We start from the raw sequence: 19,545 nt of genomic DNA on the forward strand, positions 1-19,545 counted from the left end.
AGAGAAAGTGGACTGGAAATGGAGGAAGGACGCAGAATGAAACATGGGAACAGCAGAAAGAATATAGCATTCAGCACTTCTGCTGTGATTCCTTCTGAAAGAAGCCAGTAGATCTTTGATGCTAGTTTTCTTTGTCATTTATGTAATTATTTCTATAATCATTTTTGTAGGATTATCTGAGAACTGATTTTCTAAGAGATAGATAGATAGATAGATAGATAGATAGATAGATAGATAGATAGATAGATAGAATTGAATTCCTCCAAAAACTGAAATGGAAGACAAGTACTATACATACCTGTGAATGTGTACCATATTAAACTGAAGAGGATCCCCTTTCCCATACTTTCTCCCAATACATATTTTTGTTTTGCAAAAATAACCCTATATGCACTAAGTATCATTGCTGAATTGTGAGCTAGATTAGCGCTGTTATCTTAAAAAGGTGGGTAATATTTTTTAAAAATCAAATATTCTTTTATTTTATACATACTTTGCAAAATTACTTGCTATTGCTTTTTGCTAGGATTAAAAAAAAGGAGGAGGAGGAGGAGGAGGTCCAAACCACAGCCTTGAGATTTCCAGTTTCTCCCATCTAAGTGGATTTTAGGAAAGTAGATAAATGTGCTTCCCTTAGAGAGTCTCTTTTGGAGTAATTATAGTTTTTTTTAGATCTGAGATTTACAAATAAACCATCTACTTGGCAAAGAATCTTCATTACAAAGAATGCAGAGAAAAATGGGACATCCCCTTTGCATATAGTTTTTTAGTATAATGGCAGTATATACTGTAGGGATAGAAATCGAAGGTGAAAGTGGATCAAACAAGTTTATCTCACTGAAACATCTGATTTCCAAAATTTAATTATTATTTTTTAAAAATATATTTATATTATGGCCATTATGTGTCATTTTCTTTACATCTTTTAATTGCACAATATCCCTTTCTGAATTTTTTCTGTCGTTACCTTCCCATCCCTTTCCTTCTCAAAAGTTTGTAAACCTTATTGAGTGAAAAGGGTTGTGAACCTCAGGTGTTTTGCGTGTTTTTAGTGACTTTTTTCTTTGGCCTCATCACTTTTACCAGCCGATGGGTCTGCATGTGCAGTGCTTCATATTTGATTTCAAAGGAGTGCCAAGCGCAGCTGCTGGTGGCAGAAGAATGGCACAGTGTTCGTACACACACGAAGCTCTGATGCTCCATCCTGGAATCAAATATGAAGCACCACAGAGCCCCAGTAACTAATAGAGGATATTTTGCAGTTTAAGACAGTTTTTGTGGTCCTGTCTTTTAAATGGGAATGATAATTGTATATAATGTTTGGAAGAACTGAACGTGTCCTAATCTTTAGCTAATAGGGACGGCTGAAGCAGTAGGGCTGTAACTCTACCTGTTTGGGTGACTCTATTCATCTGTATTGCTTTATGCCCTGACTTCTTTGTCCCTCTTTTGTTTTGTGAACAATTGGCTTGTTGTAAATTCCACATGCTCTCCAGCCTCCCATATGCAACTTCCAAAGCCCAACGGAATGGGCTTAACTGAACATTTTAGCTTTTTAAAAGTGTATTGGAGGAGGGATTTGTTGGAATTTAAGAAGCAAAATTATTGTCGCTAGCATTATTGCTACTTTCAGAGCATTGGGTTGTTTACTTCACTCCTTTAAAACTGTATTTAAGCCCTGAACGTACCACTACCACCACGCCAAAAATCTCCAGCTTTTCCCACCACGCTCATATTTTAAAGATTTATACAGTTGCCCATCTTATACAACTCTGGTTGGCTCACAACAACAATAAAAACCAGTAACTATAAAATAAAAAATATATCATAAAACAGTAAAACAATAAAACAAAAGCACCATGCCTTAATCATCCCCTTGGGATGCCCCTCAGTAAGCACCAGTTGCTTAAAAGTGTGACATTTTAGACTGGCAACTTTCGCAGTTATGGGGAAGCCCCATGCAAACTGAGGAGACAAGCAGAGAAGCTTTGCAGAGCAGACGATGCTTGAAATAGAAATGGATACGGAACAGCTTGAGCGGAAATCTCACGCTCAGATCAGATTACAACAATTGTACATGGGCAAAAGAGAATTCTCTTTCCCAGAAGGAATCAAAGCAAAAAAAGAAACTGAAATAAGTAAATAAAGAGTCAATCAGGTTCCTTGTATCTTCTTCACAATACTGCATACCTCTGCGTTCGTTTCCCACTTCTGGATCAGCTTTGATTTTCTCTGGAGATGTTTTCTTCCACTGCTCTGGTTCAAGTTATAGATCAGATTACAGACTGCTTTTTAAGACTGAGGATGGGTGGGTGAAGGTCAGTAAAGAAACAAGCCCACTCTTCTATGTTGAATGGATTAGGGGGAAATGGCACTTTGAACTGAGAGGAGCAAAAAGAGGGTAAAGAATTACATTGGAAAGAATAGTAATAATTATATCTTCCAACAACTAACTTTATGGAAGGACCATATAGAAGTAAATGAGCGAGGAGATTCCCAGGCATGACCAAAGGAAGTATGTTGCTGTATATGGAGATGTAGATTTGATGGGATCTCTTAATTTTCATCTTTGGCAGCTTCCAGCCAGTTGTCTGCTGTGATTTTAGTAGAGTCTGCTTAAGTATTGTTGTGCTTTCTTTCATGAATCTTGCATTCTGTTTCTTCTGGTGCTTTTTGGGTTGTTTTCTTTTTTTAAAAAATCTCTTATTTAGCTTTTTACTGATCTCACCACGATCCAGCACCTCATTTGTGCTTGATAGTGGTTAGATCCTCTTGCCAGTCTCCTTAAGAAATGCCACTTCCCACTAGAGGGAAACTGCTCTGTATTGGTCTGTTTGCTTTTCTGCAAGTAGTGGGAGGTAGAGTCCTTGACTTGAGGTGGCATCCATCCTTGGGTTTTGAAAATAAGATTAATTATTGCTACACAATAGATTAATGAAAGTGGCAGCCCTTTGCATAGCCTCTTCAAAGCTGGAGATGGTAGCATGACAAACAACAATTAATTAGATACATCCATAGGTGAACCAGGAAAGAAGAGCCATGTATATAACAGTAGCAGGTAGGAAATATTTGTATACTTGGCAGCCTTTATATGTGAGGACTTTTTCAGCAACCAGTCCTCAAAATATCTGGAGTGGCAGTGAACTAGCTCCAAACCCCCTTCAATAAGTGGAAATTTTGTAAATACAATTTTGGGGTTTCCCCAACAGAAGAAGACCAGAATCATAGTAAACATGTAACAAGCTCAGTCTTGCATAATGGGTGTTGCAAGTAATTCTTTGATAGAATTTGAAACATCGGTGTTTGCCTAGTCCTTCGGGAATAGGGCGGTATACAAATTGAATTAATAAATAAATAATAATAAATTATGAGGAAACCTTGCCTACTAGACAGACAAGACCTTCCAGAAACTGGAATTAGCATTAGATAATTTATTAAAAGCAAATTCTTGCTGATTGAAGACATTCATTATATCCATGTCCCAATATAAATGGAAATTCAGTGTCCTGGATAGTACTTGGCAACACTTTCAAGTTAGAGAATAAAAATCTTGGAGTGAACAACTAACAGTATATAAAGATTATCTGAGAACAAGTCCCACTGAATAGCTTTGAGTATAAGATTTTTATTTATTTTATTTTAAATTATTAGATATTGGTTTTGTTTGTTAAATGTCCTGATCACTTCCCCGTTTCCCTACTCTTTGTCTTTGAATTTAGCATTTATTTTCTCCTGGCATCTTTCTCTGACAGACTTACTTCCTTGAAGTCTTGTTCTCATTTCTTTAACTTCCTTGCTTCAGAGTGTCTGATTTCCTTGATTTCATCTCATATCTTGAAGGAGAGTTACTGTATATTTATCACTTGAAGTGAGAATACAGCTTCATTTGTTCGCAGTGGATATTTCAGTAGATAGTAAAGCTCTCTGTGCTTGACTTCCCAATGAACTGCTTTGATTACTCTACAAACACAATTATTGCATTTCTAGCAGTCTTTCTGAGACCTATCAGTGCAGCTGATAGATTTTGTCAATCTCACACCCGAACCAGCCGGCAACTCAGTTGCTGTCTGTCTCCTAAGTCTCCCATCTTTTGAGAGCTGAAGAACACTGAATGTCTCCTTATTTTTCAGATTTCTCCTAAATCTCCTTTTTCCTACTCATTAATAATCCAAAAGTGGTATGTTTATTTATAAAGAACTACTTACACGTGTCTCAATTATATGGTATTAGACTTCGTATGCACATTTCCTGCAGTTCATTTATGTTTTCTGGTTTTTTTTATTTAAAAGTTTTACAGTACATTTTTTAAATAGAAAAAAACAAAAAAACCCTCACTCATTCCCCCTTTGCAAAGACTGTAAAGAGACTCTTGATCTTAGTGAAAAGGCCTTGGAAGCCTTTTTTTCTGAATAATGGCTATTTAAGTACATGGCCAAGTTTCCTAGTGCAGTGATAAAATTTCTGAGCATAGCTGAGTTGAGACATGTTCTCCATTAAATAGGAAGGTCAGCAAACACATGAAACAAATATTTACTTGTCTGTTGACTGAATTGTGTCCTTAGTAAGTGTGTATTCTCAAACTCTGCTTATCAGGAAGAATCTATGGGAATCTTGATATAAAATACCGATGTTCTTCCCTATTGTTTAGATTGCTCTTGCTGCCATGCACTTTCTAAATGTGTTAATGGCCAGGAATGATGGGAAATATACTCTAACACATTTGGACTTGTCAACACAAGGGGGGGGGAGAGAGAAATGTTCCCACACCCATCATCTTTGTTTCAAGATTTGTCTAAGGTATTTGCAAATGATAAGCGTGATTTTGATGACAGTCTGGGGGGATTTGAGGGAAATTGGTGTGAAATTTGCTTTTATTTCTAGATCTTTTGTACATGCGTGTCATTTTTTTCTGACATATTTTCCTCATAAACATCTTTCATTTTTTAAAATGATCATAACAGATTATTATTAAGGAAAAAATAATCTATTCATACTTTCTTAATTAAGGGACTAGTACCCTAACTAAAGGCATTGTTTTGCATGATTAATAATGAAAGATGATATACATTAGCTGTGTTGCTTAGCATATTTCGTATCTAAAGAAAAAATATATTGAACTTGAATTTGGCTTTTTTGTGACTCAGGAAAGTAACAGTTGATGTCTGTGCATGTCTTTACTGAGCTTTTTAAAATGCTTCAGATTTGGTTGCCTGGCTGTCTCCGAGCTGGAAAAAGTATAGACACAAATGAATTATATCTACAGTTTTTTCCAGGGCTCAAGTTGTCAGGGTGCTGCTATGAATAAATGCAATTTCCTCTCCAGTGAGATTTTGGAAGTCAGTCCTAGGTTTGTGGAATCTTCATCATCATATAAAGATTAGATTACTTAAACTGCAAATGTAAATTTAATTTCTGGCAGCAGCAGGGGGCACGCATACAGTACTGCCTTACCCCAGAGTTGACCCATTCATTTCTCTCTATGGAGCAAAGGAAAGAGTATTTAAAAAAGCATTTAAGATTTCTTATGGGGAACATAATATTCAAAAAATTTGTGATCCAGATTATCCAATCGGGCAAACATTGATCTTCTTTTCAAAGTGTTGGGCTACATTTTCCATTAATCCAACCCAGCATTGTCAGCTATTAGGGAATAGGGGAGTTATGGTGAAAATATCTTACCCAAAGGGATGCGGTGGCTCAGTGGGTTAGGACGCTGAGCTTATCGATCAGAAGGTCGGCAGTTTGGCGGGTCGAATCCCGAGTGCCGCGTAACAGAGTGAGCGCCTGTTACTTGTCCCAGCTTCTGCCAACCTAGCAGTTTGAAAGCATGTAAAAATGCAAGTAGAAAAATAGGGACCACTACGGTGGGAAGGTAACAGCTTTCCGTGCGCCTTTGGCGTCTAGTCGTGCCAGCCACATGACCACGGAGACGTCCTCGGACAAGCGCTGGCTCTTCGGCTTTGAAATGGAGATGAGCACCGGCCCCTAGAGTCGGAAATGACTAGCACGCATGTGCGGGGGAACTTTTACCTTTTTATCTTACCCAATCATGATTGGGGAAGACTAGGTTACACGGTGATAGCTATACAATAATCATCAACTTCAGAGTATGTGGTTATCAAAAGTTAAGAGATGGAATGGCGCAAAAAGAATTTTATTTTACTCAACCCACCCACAGATTTTGGGGGAAAAATTAGAAGGAGTGCTATGTATGTTTCATAAAGCTCCAGGTGGAAAGGGGGAATATAAATATATTGTAATGGTAACAATTCAGATAAAAGGAAGGATCTGTAATAGAAGACAAAATGAAGAAGGCTGTCAAAATAAAAGTGCATTCTGGAAATAAGGTTTACTGCATTTAATTTTAAAAAGTATTTTAACTAGAATGAGTATTGTGAACACATATATGTGCCATCTCTTAGCTTTTCAATCCATTTAAAAAAGAGTAGTTGATATTGGTACTATCTGGTTTTTCTGTAGGATTTGTGGGCAAGGATATGCACTATTGACAAGTTAGTGATGATATAGACTCTATAAGCAGTTAGTGGCCCTTGTGCTAAACAAAATTCCAATAACTGAAATTAATTGGGGGGGGGAGAGAGAAAGAGAGAGAGACTTGACTTTTTTTGCTCTGCAGTGTGAAATCAACTCTTGTCTTCAAGACTTCCTTGCTATCTGCAACAAGAATTCAAAACTAACCAAACTGAGAGTCTTCTGCCAGTTTAACCAAAGGGTGAATTAAGGATTAACTATCTGGAGATCTGTGATTACTATCAAGGCCAGTTGTGATGTCTCACACATTCTAATCTTTCCGTCATTCAGCTTCACCTTGGGCTCTAGGAAAAACTTATTTCTAGGTGCCTTTACCATATCATATGTACACCTCTATCATGCCTTCCTTATTTTTCCCCTAAACTGAAATTGACAAGAAAATTTGCTGCATAGGAAATTCCTTTTGATTCCCCAGTTATTTGATTGCTAGAAATAATCAATTTAGCTTTATCATTAGACTGCCAATCACACCAGTGAAACTGTATTCTCTACTCTGTGTCCAACACTAGCTCAGTCTTCTCCAATTTGTTGTACTCCAGAGCAGTTGGTATTCCTGCCACAATAATTCCTGACTTAATGAGATCTACATTGCACTAATCCTCCACTTAGCCATGCTCAGGAGAAAAGCAAAGCCTCCTTCAAGTTTGAGTCAAGTTTTCTTGACAACATAATGGAAGTGGTTGGACATTGTTTTGTAAGGTTTTTCCCCCCAACATTCCATTCTAATATGGGTATTCCTGTTGGGTAGTTTCCCATTCAAATACCAACCAGCCAGCTTCTTTGGCCAGATTATTTTAGCTAGACACTGCTACTTATTGAAGTGTCATAGATATTAAAGAGATGACACTGTACTATGACTTACGAAGATTGTCCATGGTGCATGTACATAATAATGTTTGTCCTTTAACCATCTCTAGATATTCTAGTAGTGCCTGACACGGATTTGACATTAACAGTTTCCTCATGAGGTAATAAACAGTCCACAAAGAGCATTTCCTGTATTAGCTATAGCTGCTTGATGTAATTGAAGCACAACTTGATTCGAGCTGGCAGACATAGTATTGATTGTTCTTTGGAATAAGGAAGCTTTTGATTGTCATACCAGTTAGAAATTCTGAGTTTAATCCCACCATACTTAAAGGAAACCAGATTGGTGCAAGCCTGATTAGATGTTGAAGTTCAGATAAAATTTTGCTTTAATTGCAGCACTGTGAATGAACCTGGTTATTAATGAACAGGAAAAGAGGGCATCTGTATAGCTAATTGTAGGTTAAACCATTCTCACTAATGGCCATGTTGATTGAAGATGGTAGAGACTACAGTATAGATAAGCCTAGATGGCACTGTATTGGAGAAAGCTGCTGTTGACAGATCCTAGATAAGTTGCCACAAATGCTAAGCATTTGATTGACCAGTACTTAACTAGTTTGTGACTCAAAGTATTGTATAATTTCAACCAGTATGATTAAAATGCGGCTGTGGGGTTAACCATGGCTAGTGTGTTTATTATAACTTTTAAAACCTGCTTTTCATAATTAAAACAAATCCCAAAGTAGTTTTGAACAGATAGTTCCTGGCTGCAATTTCAGGGTAAGGATACTGGAAAACTGGAAACACTAACTATCCAAAATTGGCCATTTATTTGCAAAGAAACCATCTTTCTTCCTGTTTATTGGGCTACTGCTGCAGATGATGACAGCTGTAAGATAATATCAGCAGACTGGGCAGAGATGAAAGAGTTTCTTTTTGTTGCTTGTTTAGTTGAAGGAAACCCTGTTCCTTTGAAAAACACAGCTACCAGGTATAAAATTCTTTCTTCTTCTAGGAATAGTTGGCAGCCCTTGAAAACACAGTCCTCATAGGTTAAGAATTTATTGCAACCCAAAGAGGAAGCCTTTATGAATGACATTGTAAGAGAAAGAGATGGGGAGGGGGAGGCAAGTTAATCTAATTCAATATATGGGCATACTCATTGTAGAAATTTACTGGTGCTACATTGGAGGCCTTTTCAGATGAATAGTTTATAGAGCAACAAATGTGCACATGTTGCTTGAGACTGGTGCAAAATCCAAACATCTTTTCTTGCTTAATCAAAAGGAAAAAGGATTATCTATTAATTATATAAAACATACCGCATAGATTTCCCTTGTACCGATTTTAATTTCTCAGCTCCACTGGGAGCCCAATCAAAGCTGCTAAGGAAGAGGAAGAAATTAAATGAGATAAGATCCTCTAGTTCCACTGAAGAGACTTCTAGGTTAGGAACTACACGTTCAAGTGGCTAAGCCGTATATTCAGCATGTTTCTTTTTCTTCCAGAATATTCTCCCCAAATGCTAAAAAGGAAGGTTCAGAAGCAACCAGAAAGATATTCATTTCTAGTTTTCAGAGTCAATGTGTGAGCGGGAGAGAGAGAGATGTCATGTAAAAATAATTCTAGCCTGTCTTCTGTAAGGAAATGATTACCTTGATTTGCTTAATAAGGTAGTCCTCGGCTTACTACTATAACAGATTGTTCATTATGGTCATCAGTCATGAGAATTGTAAAGTAAGGTCATCATGTATGGGTGTGTAAAACAAGCCCATTGTTTGCTATGGGGTGTTTTTTTTGCCAAAAACCGAAAATAGTTTTGAGCAAAAGCACGACCATGAGATGCTTCAAATGGCTATAAATGCAGGCTGTTTGCCAAGGGCTCAAAATGCTGTCACATGATTAGGGGGTGTGGCTATCAGAACTTTGGAACTGAGTCATAAGTAGCATTTGGGGGCTCTGTCGTAACTTTGACCAGTTGCTAAGCAACAGGTTGTAAGTTAAGGACAACCTGTATTTGACTGAATGGCGATGATAACAGCTGTGAAGAAGATGCAAAAGGGAAGTCTAAAGTTAAATACTAACTTTGGTGCATTGTACGAACATTTGGAAGAGATGCCTCCTCATTTGGCATAGGCCAGGTGTCTGCAACCTTGACAACTAAGACTTGTGGACTTCAGCTGCCAGAATTCCTCAGCCAGCAATTCCTGGCTGAGGAATTCTGAGAGCTGAAGTCCACAAATCTTAAAGTTGTCAAGGTTGCAGACCTCTGGCATAGGCTGTAAGATTTGGGAAATACTGGGGAATAAAAACCCATGGTGTGGATGTTTGGGACTTGCAATGGTAGAGAAGATGCTGGGTATCAAACAAAATTTAGGATAAACAGAAAGATAGCAAAAAGCTTTTTTAGAATCTTGTCCAAGGTATTTAAAAATTTCAAGGGGCTTGGGAATCTCACCTGCTAAATACAGTGTTGTTTTGTTTCTCACTTCCACATGTCAAGGTTACATAAGTTTTTCCTTTTGCATGTTGTCTTCAGAGAAAAAGGAGTGCTACTGGGCCTCCAAAGTGGGAACATTCAAAGGATCTCTCAGGATAAAATATATTTCCATTTTTTAAAAAAGTAAAGGGGGAGGAACCTCCAAAGCAGCTCAGAGTGGCCTGTAGACATCCAGTGACCATGAAATGCTACAGATAGTCCTCGATGTATGACCACAATTGAGCCCAACATTTCTGTTGTTAAGTGAGATATTTTCCCATTTTATGACCTTTTTTGCCTCAGTTGTTAAATGAATCACTGCAGTTGATAAGCTAGTGACCTGGTTAAGTGAATCTGGCTTCCCCCATTGACTTTGCTGGTCAGAAGGTCACTAGAAGGGATCACATGACCCCTGGGACACAGCCATGGTCATAAATATGAACCAAGTGCCAATTTTGATCACATGATCATGCGGATGCTAGAAAGGTTGTAACTGTGAAAAATGGTCATAAGTCATTTTCTTTCAGTGCCGTTGTAACTTTGAAAGGTCAATAAATAAACTCTTGTAAGTTGAGGGCTTACAACTGATTAACTGATAGAAGATGTAATTGAAGGTATATCATGGGAGGGGGCAGCATTTTGATGCAGGCTTTTTTTGTCCTCTTTGAGTGAGGGGGAGACTCTTACGAATTCAGATAAAAGGCCTTTCTCCTTCCATGCATCGGAGTGCAGATCACTGGAAACTGGATTTATCTGTTCCCAAATATTTTGCGGCACTATAGTTTGGAAGTGTGCAATGGAAAATCTGACAATTCTGTTTTGTGCTCTTTGGCGGGCAGTGGAGAACTTAGAAGTTGTTTTAATTTAACATGATAGGGAGAAATAAGTGCATTTTCAGTTTTTGGAAGAAGTGGACTAGTGTTCGAGGCAAAATGAGAGAGGGAGAGATTTTCAGGACTGAAGTAATTAACAGATACAGAGAAACTGGGTGAGTGTTCAAAATAAGATATAAGTGTAGGATGTTGGCCAAGGCTTATGTTCCTACTTTGAAAATTCATGTCTCTTTTAATTCACCACAGTTTCAAATAAGTACCATATTGAGAGCACTGACTGTTTCTTCCCATTTTATAGGCTAAAATTGATTTGACTATAGTACAGCTGAAAGTTGGCATCACTTTCAGTAACCTCTACAACAGTATTATCTGGCACAGTAAAGGGAACTTGGCTGTTCTTTTAGCACAATTTTAGCTCGCTTTTAGTGATATCACCAAGTTGTTACTTGTTATTCAGTGTAGAAACTGATCTTAAAAAGAATTAAGTTTAGGGAGTTATTAGTATGGCAGTATTTCCCATCCCTTCGTACTTATGATAAGTAATACTACTGGTGCTAATTGTAATTATAATTATTTCTAAATTATACATTATAATTGTTTTCTTCCATTCAGTTGTGTCCAATTCTCAGGGACTGCCTGGACAAGTCCCTGCAGTTTTCTTGGCAACATATTTGGAAATGGTTTGCCAGTGCCTCTATTCTAGGGCTGAGAGAAAATGGCTGTCCAAGCTCAGCTGGCTTTGTGCCTAAGGCAGGAATAGAACTCAGGGTCTCCTGGTTTCCTAGCCTGAGGCCTTACCCATTACACCAAACTGGTTCTCACTGCAATTATAATTATTAGAATATTTTATATTTTAATTATTACTAAATCTAATTAGTCGTAGTAGTGTTACATCCTTGGCACATGGGTATATGATTTAGGAAGTAAATCTAGGGCAATTTATTGAATGTTCTTAGTTGTGTGTGTGTTTTTTCTTCTGCTTACATTTCAGTGCTGCCTACTTGTTCATCCCTGGATTTTCACTGCGACAATGGCAAATGTATCCGTCGCTCATGGGTCTGTGATGGAGACAATGACTGTGAGGATGATTCTGATGAGCAGGACTGCCGTACGTTAAACACACAATCATTTTGTGAGAGCAAACAGAATGTCACTGTTGGAGCTGCAGTCGGCTTTTAGAGATGATTAAGCAGTAGAGTAGCTGTTAGAATAGATGGTGTATGCTAAAAAAAAATACCCAGCTATGTGGGTTTGCTCTAGCCGCAGTAATTTGGTTTGTGGTGTTCCTTGATGCACTACAAAACTTGGCTTTTGGTAGGTAGACACATTTGTGCAAACATTTGAAAGTTGTGTTCTTGTGCTACCTGAATTCTAGTTGGTGAATTCCAACCAGAGATGGATCAAATTATGCTTTCAAATTTGCATTACACTGAGATCAGGATTTTATAAATATTACATATTTCCTGGACTATTTATTTAGTATGCTTACCAACAGTTGTATTCTCAATGACGTGTATTTTCTTGTTTCCTTTTATTTTAAAATAGTCTTATCATATGTTCAGCTAACTTAAATGAACAGAATAAATATATAATGAAGAATTGCATTAATAGATACTCCTAAATTATCTGGTGTGTGTGGGGGGGGCGGGCTTCTGTTGGCTGAGTAAACCACAATGCAGCGTTTGATGTATCTTTTTGTGCGTTGTGTTCCTGCAGCTCCCCGGGAATGTGAGGAAGATGAGTTCTCGTGTCAGAATGGATACTGCATACGCAGTCTATGGCACTGCGATGGTGACAATGACTGTGGAGACAACAGTGATGAGCAATGTGGTTAGTAAACCTGGTTGTGATAGGACCAAAATCCAGCATTTTGGAGTGCCAAATGACGTGAGGAAAAAATAATTGTAGCACAGATGATTGGAACAGAGTTTTTGCATAGGTTTTAGTCCTAACATGGTGGACTGAAGATCATATATTTTGTTCTTTGTGAACAATATGCCTAAAGAAAGCTCATTCCTTTCCCCGTTTCTTGATCATTTGCAACTGCAGTTTGACATTACAGTTTCTGGGGCTTTGAGGACTGGGGGGTGGGGATGAGATTAGGATACATCTAGGCTTCAGGCTCCATGGGGGGAAAATGAGATATTTTGCTTGCTGGGTTAGGAAATTGTGGAGTCGTCCAGGCCACATCAAACTATATTGTAGTACAATCTCAGTTTATCTCTGTACAAATCCACACTAAACAAGCAGTCATTTTTCTGTACAATTGCAATATTGGAAGGTTTGGGGATATGATTGATTTTAAAGAACTTTCACTTGCACTGAGGGAAGGGAAGGGGAAGGGGAAGGAGAAGAGCCCTGGTGGTGGTGCGGTGGTTAGAATGCAGTATTGCAGGTTAGCTCTGCCTACTGACAGAAGTTTGATTCTGAGAGGCTCAAAGATGACTCAGCCTTCCATCCTTCCGAGGTCAGTAAAATGAGGAGCCAGCTTGTTGGGGGCCATATGCTGACGCTGACTCTGACTCTATAAACCTCTTAGAGAGGGCTGTAAAGCACTATGAAGCGGTATATAAGTCTAAGTGCTATTGCTATTTCCCCCTAAGCTATCCTTTCTGCTGCAGATATGAGGAAGTGTTCAGACAAAGAGTTTCGCTGCAGTGATGGCAGCTGCATAGCTGAGCACTGGTTCTGTGATGGTGACACTGACTGCAAGGACGGGTCCGATGAAGAGAACTGCCGTAAGTAACATCTCTCTTTCTTGTCGCTTCTAGCATTTGAGCCCCACGTTCTGCTTCTGGGAAGATGTGCCAGTTTTTTCTTTCATGATACTGGCCTGAGCCTTGCTGTGTAGGATTAAAAAAATAGAGAAGAGTACCGTATTTTCCGGCGTATAAGACGACTGGGCGTATAAGACGACCCCCCAACTTTTGAGGTGATTTTCATGGGTTAAAAAGTCATCTTATACGCCGGAAAATACGGTAGTGCAAATCTCTCCAGGCGTTTGCCGTCAAAAGCGCTACTTGAAATGACATCACCCTTCCCTCATTTGATAAAAGCATCTGCTTCTAAGCTTTGAAATGATCATGGGTATCAGTTACTACAGCTGTTAATGCTGCTCTTTTATTTCTGTCTTAAAAGAATAACATCTTCTCCCACAGTAATGCTTTTTTAAATTGATTCTGATAAATGGAAACAGTCATACCGGATCTTTCACTGAAGAATTCCCCCTAAAAAAAATTCAAGAATTTTAAATTCCATTTTTAAAACAAACTGACTTCATTTTTTTCAATTGTGATTTCTCTTGCCTATCTATTTAAACAAGTTCTTATATCATGTACTCCAATTTATATTAGGGTTGTTTGAATACATTTGATGTTGCATAATTGTTGTAAAATCAATCCTGAAACCCGATTATGATGCAGTATTTTGAAATGTCAAGCAAATGGTATTTTAACACAAGACTGTTTTTATCCTACTCCAGTAATTTTGAACTTTAGCATCAGTTTTGATTAATTTTACTGTATATCAGTGAGAATATAAATATATTCTCATCCAAGAAGCTTCTTCGGCTCTTTTTTGCTGTAGTTATTAAGTGAATTGTATGGTCATTAAGAGACTCCATCTTCTCCCACTGACTGCTTGTCAGAAGCTGTCTGGGAAGACGGCAAATGACTGCAGGACACTGCAGTTGTCTTAAATATGTGCTGGTTGCCAGGTGTCCTAATTTTTGTCATGTGGCTGTGTAGATGCTGCAACAGCCATAGGATCAATTGCAAGTTGCTTTTTTCAACACCTCTATAACTTTGACCAGTCACTAAATGAATGGTTCAAAGTCAAGGACTCTCTGTGTTCATAAGACTTTTGACACTAAGGTGAAAATTACAGCTTAGCTATCTCTAGATAATCGAGTAAGTGGAGGAATGGAGTGGAATCCAAAAACAGAAAATTAGGAGTTGGAGGATTTTATAACTTTGTTATGATAGGAGAATCCAGATGTGTGAAAAGTAATCAAGAAGGCAAGGATGAAAGAAGTTTGCAATGTTTTGACCTAACAATCCATCAATATAGTGTCACTTTTAATTGGTAGGCCTTAGGATGTAATGAACAACCAATGAAGGGGGGAGGTGAACAGGTGCACAGTAACCAATCGGATCATGAGATGGCATGCCTTTGCTGCTAAGTGATAAAAGAGTGAATGAAAGTCATGACACAGATAAAAGACAACATTCTTCTTGGATGATTAGGGACAGTTCCTGAATTCCTTCTAACTCTAACCTTTTAGCCCCCTTCCCAAGATGGCAAAACAGACTATTCTATTCTGATGTTGCTAAGATGACAGTGGGGGCAGGGGGGGGAATCCTCTTTAGATCTGAACTTTTCTAACTTTTGGAGCTGAACATTTGTCATTTTTATTTAAATCTGAACACTAGCTCAAAAGTGCCTTTGAGACCTTTGGGATAGTAGAATAAGAGTTTTTCTTTCTGCTTAAATATTTGGAATGCTAAAATATGCTTATACTAGAAGCTGAATGAGCAAAGATTGGAATTATATATATATTTTCCTGATCCATACTAATATTCATTAAAGTATTGATTATTTTTATTTTTATATAATGCTTATTATGGGTTTATATAGTTGCACTGCAATTGCTTCGTTTGATCCATAATTTTATTATTATTCATATTTTTCCTTTAAAGGGTTATTTTTAATATGCTTCCATTATTTTTCTGTTTGCTCATTGATTGCTCCAGTCTACCTATTCATGCTTTAAATTTATTATTAGGGGGTGTCTAATTTGGTAAACATCCTCTATTGGGGTGGGACTTCCTAGGATAAAAGATAAAAGAACCTAGGTTTCAAATGATAACCCTGCAGGTAATTTGGGTGTAAAACACAAAAGATTTTACATGTGATAATGGGTGTCTTAAATAGGGCAGGAAAGCAAATTGACTGTATCACAACTTCCATTCATAATCTTAATCAAAACCATGCAGAAACAGAGTTATGTTGGAAATAATGTTTTGCTCAAAATAGGATTTATTTAGCATATGCATATCATACATGGACTAGCAATATCAATTAACATTTCAACTTTCATTGTTCTTGTTGTTAGTTGTGAAGTCGTGTCTGACCCATCGTGACCCCATGGACAATGTTCCTCTAGGCCTTCCTGTCCTCTACCATCTTCTGGAGTCCATTTAAGCTCATCAACTAGATTAGTAGAACCCAATAAAATACAAAGGTCAAGAAGATATATGTTCAAATATCAGTGTCCAGGCCATCTAACCTAGGGTCCCCAACCCCCGGTCCATGGACTGGTACAGGGCCACGGCATGCCAGCAACTGGTCCACACAAACAAGCAAAGCCGCATCCATGGGAAGCAGGCAGCACACAAAACCATGCCCCCTCCAGTCCATGGAAAAACCTCTCTCCACGGAACCGGCCCCTGGTGCCCATAAGGTTGGGGACCTCTGATCTAACCACTGAAGCGCAGCATTATTTACATTAAAAAAGTCAGAAACTGGACCAGTACACGCCCTCAGCTTACAGCCAATCACAATGTGATCTACAGTTTAATCTGGGACCCTGCAGTCACACTAAGGGCAGGATACTGTGCCCCATTTACTCAGAGAGTCCTGGCAGATGTCATGTGAGGTACAAATCCAATTCAAGATTGTCCATTGCTGATGTGGTAGTTCAAAGCCTGGCACTTTTTTGTGGGGTCATTTATATGTCTTACAATATCTGGGCATTGTGCGACCGGTTGGCTTTCCATTGGGAACTGATTTTTAAGCTGTCGGGCAGATATTGTGCAAGTGCCAGTGGAGCATCCTGGATTTGAGTCTTCCTGCTGGTAAATGATACATTTGAAATAGGAACAAAGTACTCTGTGAGTGGTGACATCATTGGAGCTCCTTGTGAAGCGTATTACATGTTTCATTTCATAGCCTTGTGGTATCTTCTTGTGGATCGAGAGAGTTCCCGTTTGTTTTCTGATTGTTAGGACTTTGAACCAGACTTAAGTCTGCTCGACAAAGTGGCTACATTAAAGTAAACGATCAGAGAGGGTGTCCTTCATTATATAGGCAACCCCCACCCCAACACTGGAGGAGGTTATCTGGAGGATGAATGATTTCCAGCACTCTTTGTTGCCTTTCTCCCAGTCTGGTTGCACTTGAGTCATCCATTTCAAAGACCCCTTTACCTACTTTTTATTAATATTAGGGAAACCAGCTTCCAGCCTTTGGGAATTGCTCCCTTTCCAGACTAGCTCACGTTTTCATTGAGTTTTCTATTTCTGCCCTTGCTCCCATATCAGAAAAGTAACTGGATTCTCAGCAGACAGGCAGACTCTCCTCCCCCTGTTCTGCCTCAAGGGCATTTTTCATAATATGTTCTAGATAGGAGGAAACTTCAAAAGGTTTGGAGGGAGAAGACAATAAAAGCGTCCAGCTCCTGAAGGGCAAGGGTGGGGAATCCTGGGGGTGGTGCTGCTGTGGGGCGGGATTTGTCTTTTATCTTCAGAGATAATGAGAGCTGGCAAAAAGCCAGAGCTGTAAAGATTTCAGAGCCAGGAAAGTCTTGGAGAGGAAGCCAATTTCACTCTCCCCTTGCCATTGGATGTGCTTTTCCTGCTGGTTATTAAAATATGTATATATATTTTTGAGAAACTTAGCTGTGTTAGAGGCGTGGGTTCAGTGAGATTAACAAGCTCTCCTGTATATTTTTAAAAGTCTAATGCTTTATTTAAAAAACAAAAACAAACCACAGAAGCAAACTAGAAATTTTCCCTCAGTTTAAACCAGCCTTTCCCAACATGGTACCCTCTAACCTCTGCTGAACCGTTATTATAATTATTGTCAATTTGATGTATATTTCCATATTTGTAACCAGGGGGCACTCAAGTTAGCTAAGAAGTCCTGGGCCTCCCAATTTCAAATATACTTGACCACATCTTGTGCTCTTCTCTGTCCCCTGCTTCTTCCTATTTGTAATTGAAAACAGGTGCGGTGCCAGAAAGTTTGACCCAGATGCTGTAGTAGTTTGGACCTGAATGTTTTCGCTGGGGTCATTCTGCCTGAAAGTCCTTCCAAAGCCTCCCTTCTGTTGCAGTAGTGATTTTTCAAAACCTTGCGTTCTACAGGCTGCTGATGTTTAACACCAAGAATTCTGTTCCCTGGAATTAATTGCCTTTGCGAAAGGGCAGCATCGTACATTTTTTTGTCTTAAATTAAACTGAGTTCTGCACTAATGTTATATGTGCCTAGGAAGAATTCTTCTACAAAACAGAGAGACAGGGAGATGTTTGTCCTGGCATCATTTTGAGATAAATGGTACTCTTCAAAGGCTCGCCACAGCAATTCATGGTGACTTATGCTTAAGAGCATTGGTAGAACAAAATCCTCAAATGAACAGTTCCTCTGTTCAATTGTACAACTTGGCTAATTGCAAACTTTTGCATAGTCATCTCCAGAGACACAGAAAATTATAGCTTTGTATTGCCTGGAAGCTATCTTAGAGGTTAACCTGCTCTTTAGGCTTTTGGAGAACACCATGCCCTCATTCTCTTGAACACAAGAAAAGCCATTGGAATGCTTGTGGTCAGTCACAAATGAGTCTTCACATGAGAGTGCATACGTAATACCGGTAATTGCAATCAACATATGATAAAATCAGTGGTGGAACTGAATATGCAGTAACTCTACTGACATGTGGTATTTCTTTGTTTATTATGGAAGTGTCTGTGTTGATTTGCTTCGTGGATTTTGTTATTGTCCACATTCATAAAGTGTGTTTCATATTCACAAAGGCTGCTTTTCAATTGCATAATCCCTGTTGCACTTTAGTGTATAAAGAGAACCTTGTGTATGCCTCCATCAGCTTTCAATGTGAATTAGAACGGAATCAGAACAGAGTTCCGGCACCTTTTTTGGATGGAACCTTGTAGGGTAGGCAAGGCGGGTTGTATGACATGTGTGAGTTCCAGCACCTTTCTCTTTTACAAAAAAAGCACTGGCTAATTCTATGCATGATGTCATCTTGATAGGTAAGCTTATGATAAGACATAAGATCTATGCTATTCAATATAAGTAGCTTGAATATGTGACAGTTTCCTAATTTATATTTCCTAGGCTGTGACATGGAATAATCTTAAAGAATGGTGGAAGATCTTATGTGGATCTTTTTGTGGATTTTTATGAAGCAACAAATATTCTGTTCAAAATAGGCTTTTGGGGGGCAGAGGGCTAATTATTGCTAGTGTTTGATAACTTTCAGTGTAGTGAAAGCTTGTGCATGATGCTTGCCACTCTATTTGCTTGGCTAGGAGCAATGGTGGCACAGTGGTTAGAATGCAGTATTGCAGGCTGACTCTGCCCACTGCCAGAAATTCGATTCTCACTGGCTCAAGGTTCACTCAGCCTTCCATCCTTCTGAAGTCGGTCAAAGGAGGACCCAGATTGTTGGGGGCAATATGCTGACTCTGTAAAATGCTTAGAGAGGGCTGTAAAACACTATAAAGCAGTATGTAAGTCTAATTGCTATTGATTTCTATTTTGTGCATCACCAGAATCACAGAACAGTTTAGGGAATCTCTTTTTAACCTTTATTTTTTTCATTCCCCTTTTAGCATCAGATGTTCCCACAGCAACATGTAGCCTGGAGGAATTCCAGTGTGCCTACGGGCGTTGTATCCTGGACATTTACCACTGTGATGGAGATGATGACTGTGGGGATTGGTCTGATGAATCTGATTGCTGTAAGTTACTTGCAGCAAGGGCCTGCTGACTCAGATCAAATGGCACTGCTGTGTTGTTTTTAGGTCAGATGTGCTTCATGTTAGGAGTAACAGAGAAAATTTGTAATGGGCC

At 38.7% G+C, this 19,545-nt stretch overlaps 1 protein-coding gene across 1 annotated transcript in view; it reads left to right on the top strand.

Moving 5' to 3' along the window:
- Positions 1–19,545, top strand: part of LRP4 (LDL receptor related protein 4) — a gene marked incomplete at both ends in the record, with an annotated part of 105,941 nt that overhangs the window by 51,743 nt on the left and 34,653 nt on the right. The window contains 4 exons of the mRNA XM_083356583.1: positions 11,666–11,782; positions 12,391–12,504; positions 13,296–13,412; positions 19,305–19,433. Of these exons, the coding sequence (XP_083212709.1) occupies positions 11,666–11,782; positions 12,391–12,504; positions 13,296–13,412; positions 19,305–19,433 (477 nt within the window). The remainder of the gene's footprint in view (positions 1–11,665; positions 11,783–12,390; positions 12,505–13,295; positions 13,413–19,304; positions 19,434–19,545) is intronic.

The sequence above is a fragment of the Vipera ursinii genome (genome assembly GCF_947247035.1).
Source record: "Vipera ursinii genome assembly, chromosome: 1".
Lineage (NCBI taxonomy): Eukaryota > Metazoa > Chordata > Lepidosauria > Squamata > Viperidae > Vipera > Vipera ursinii.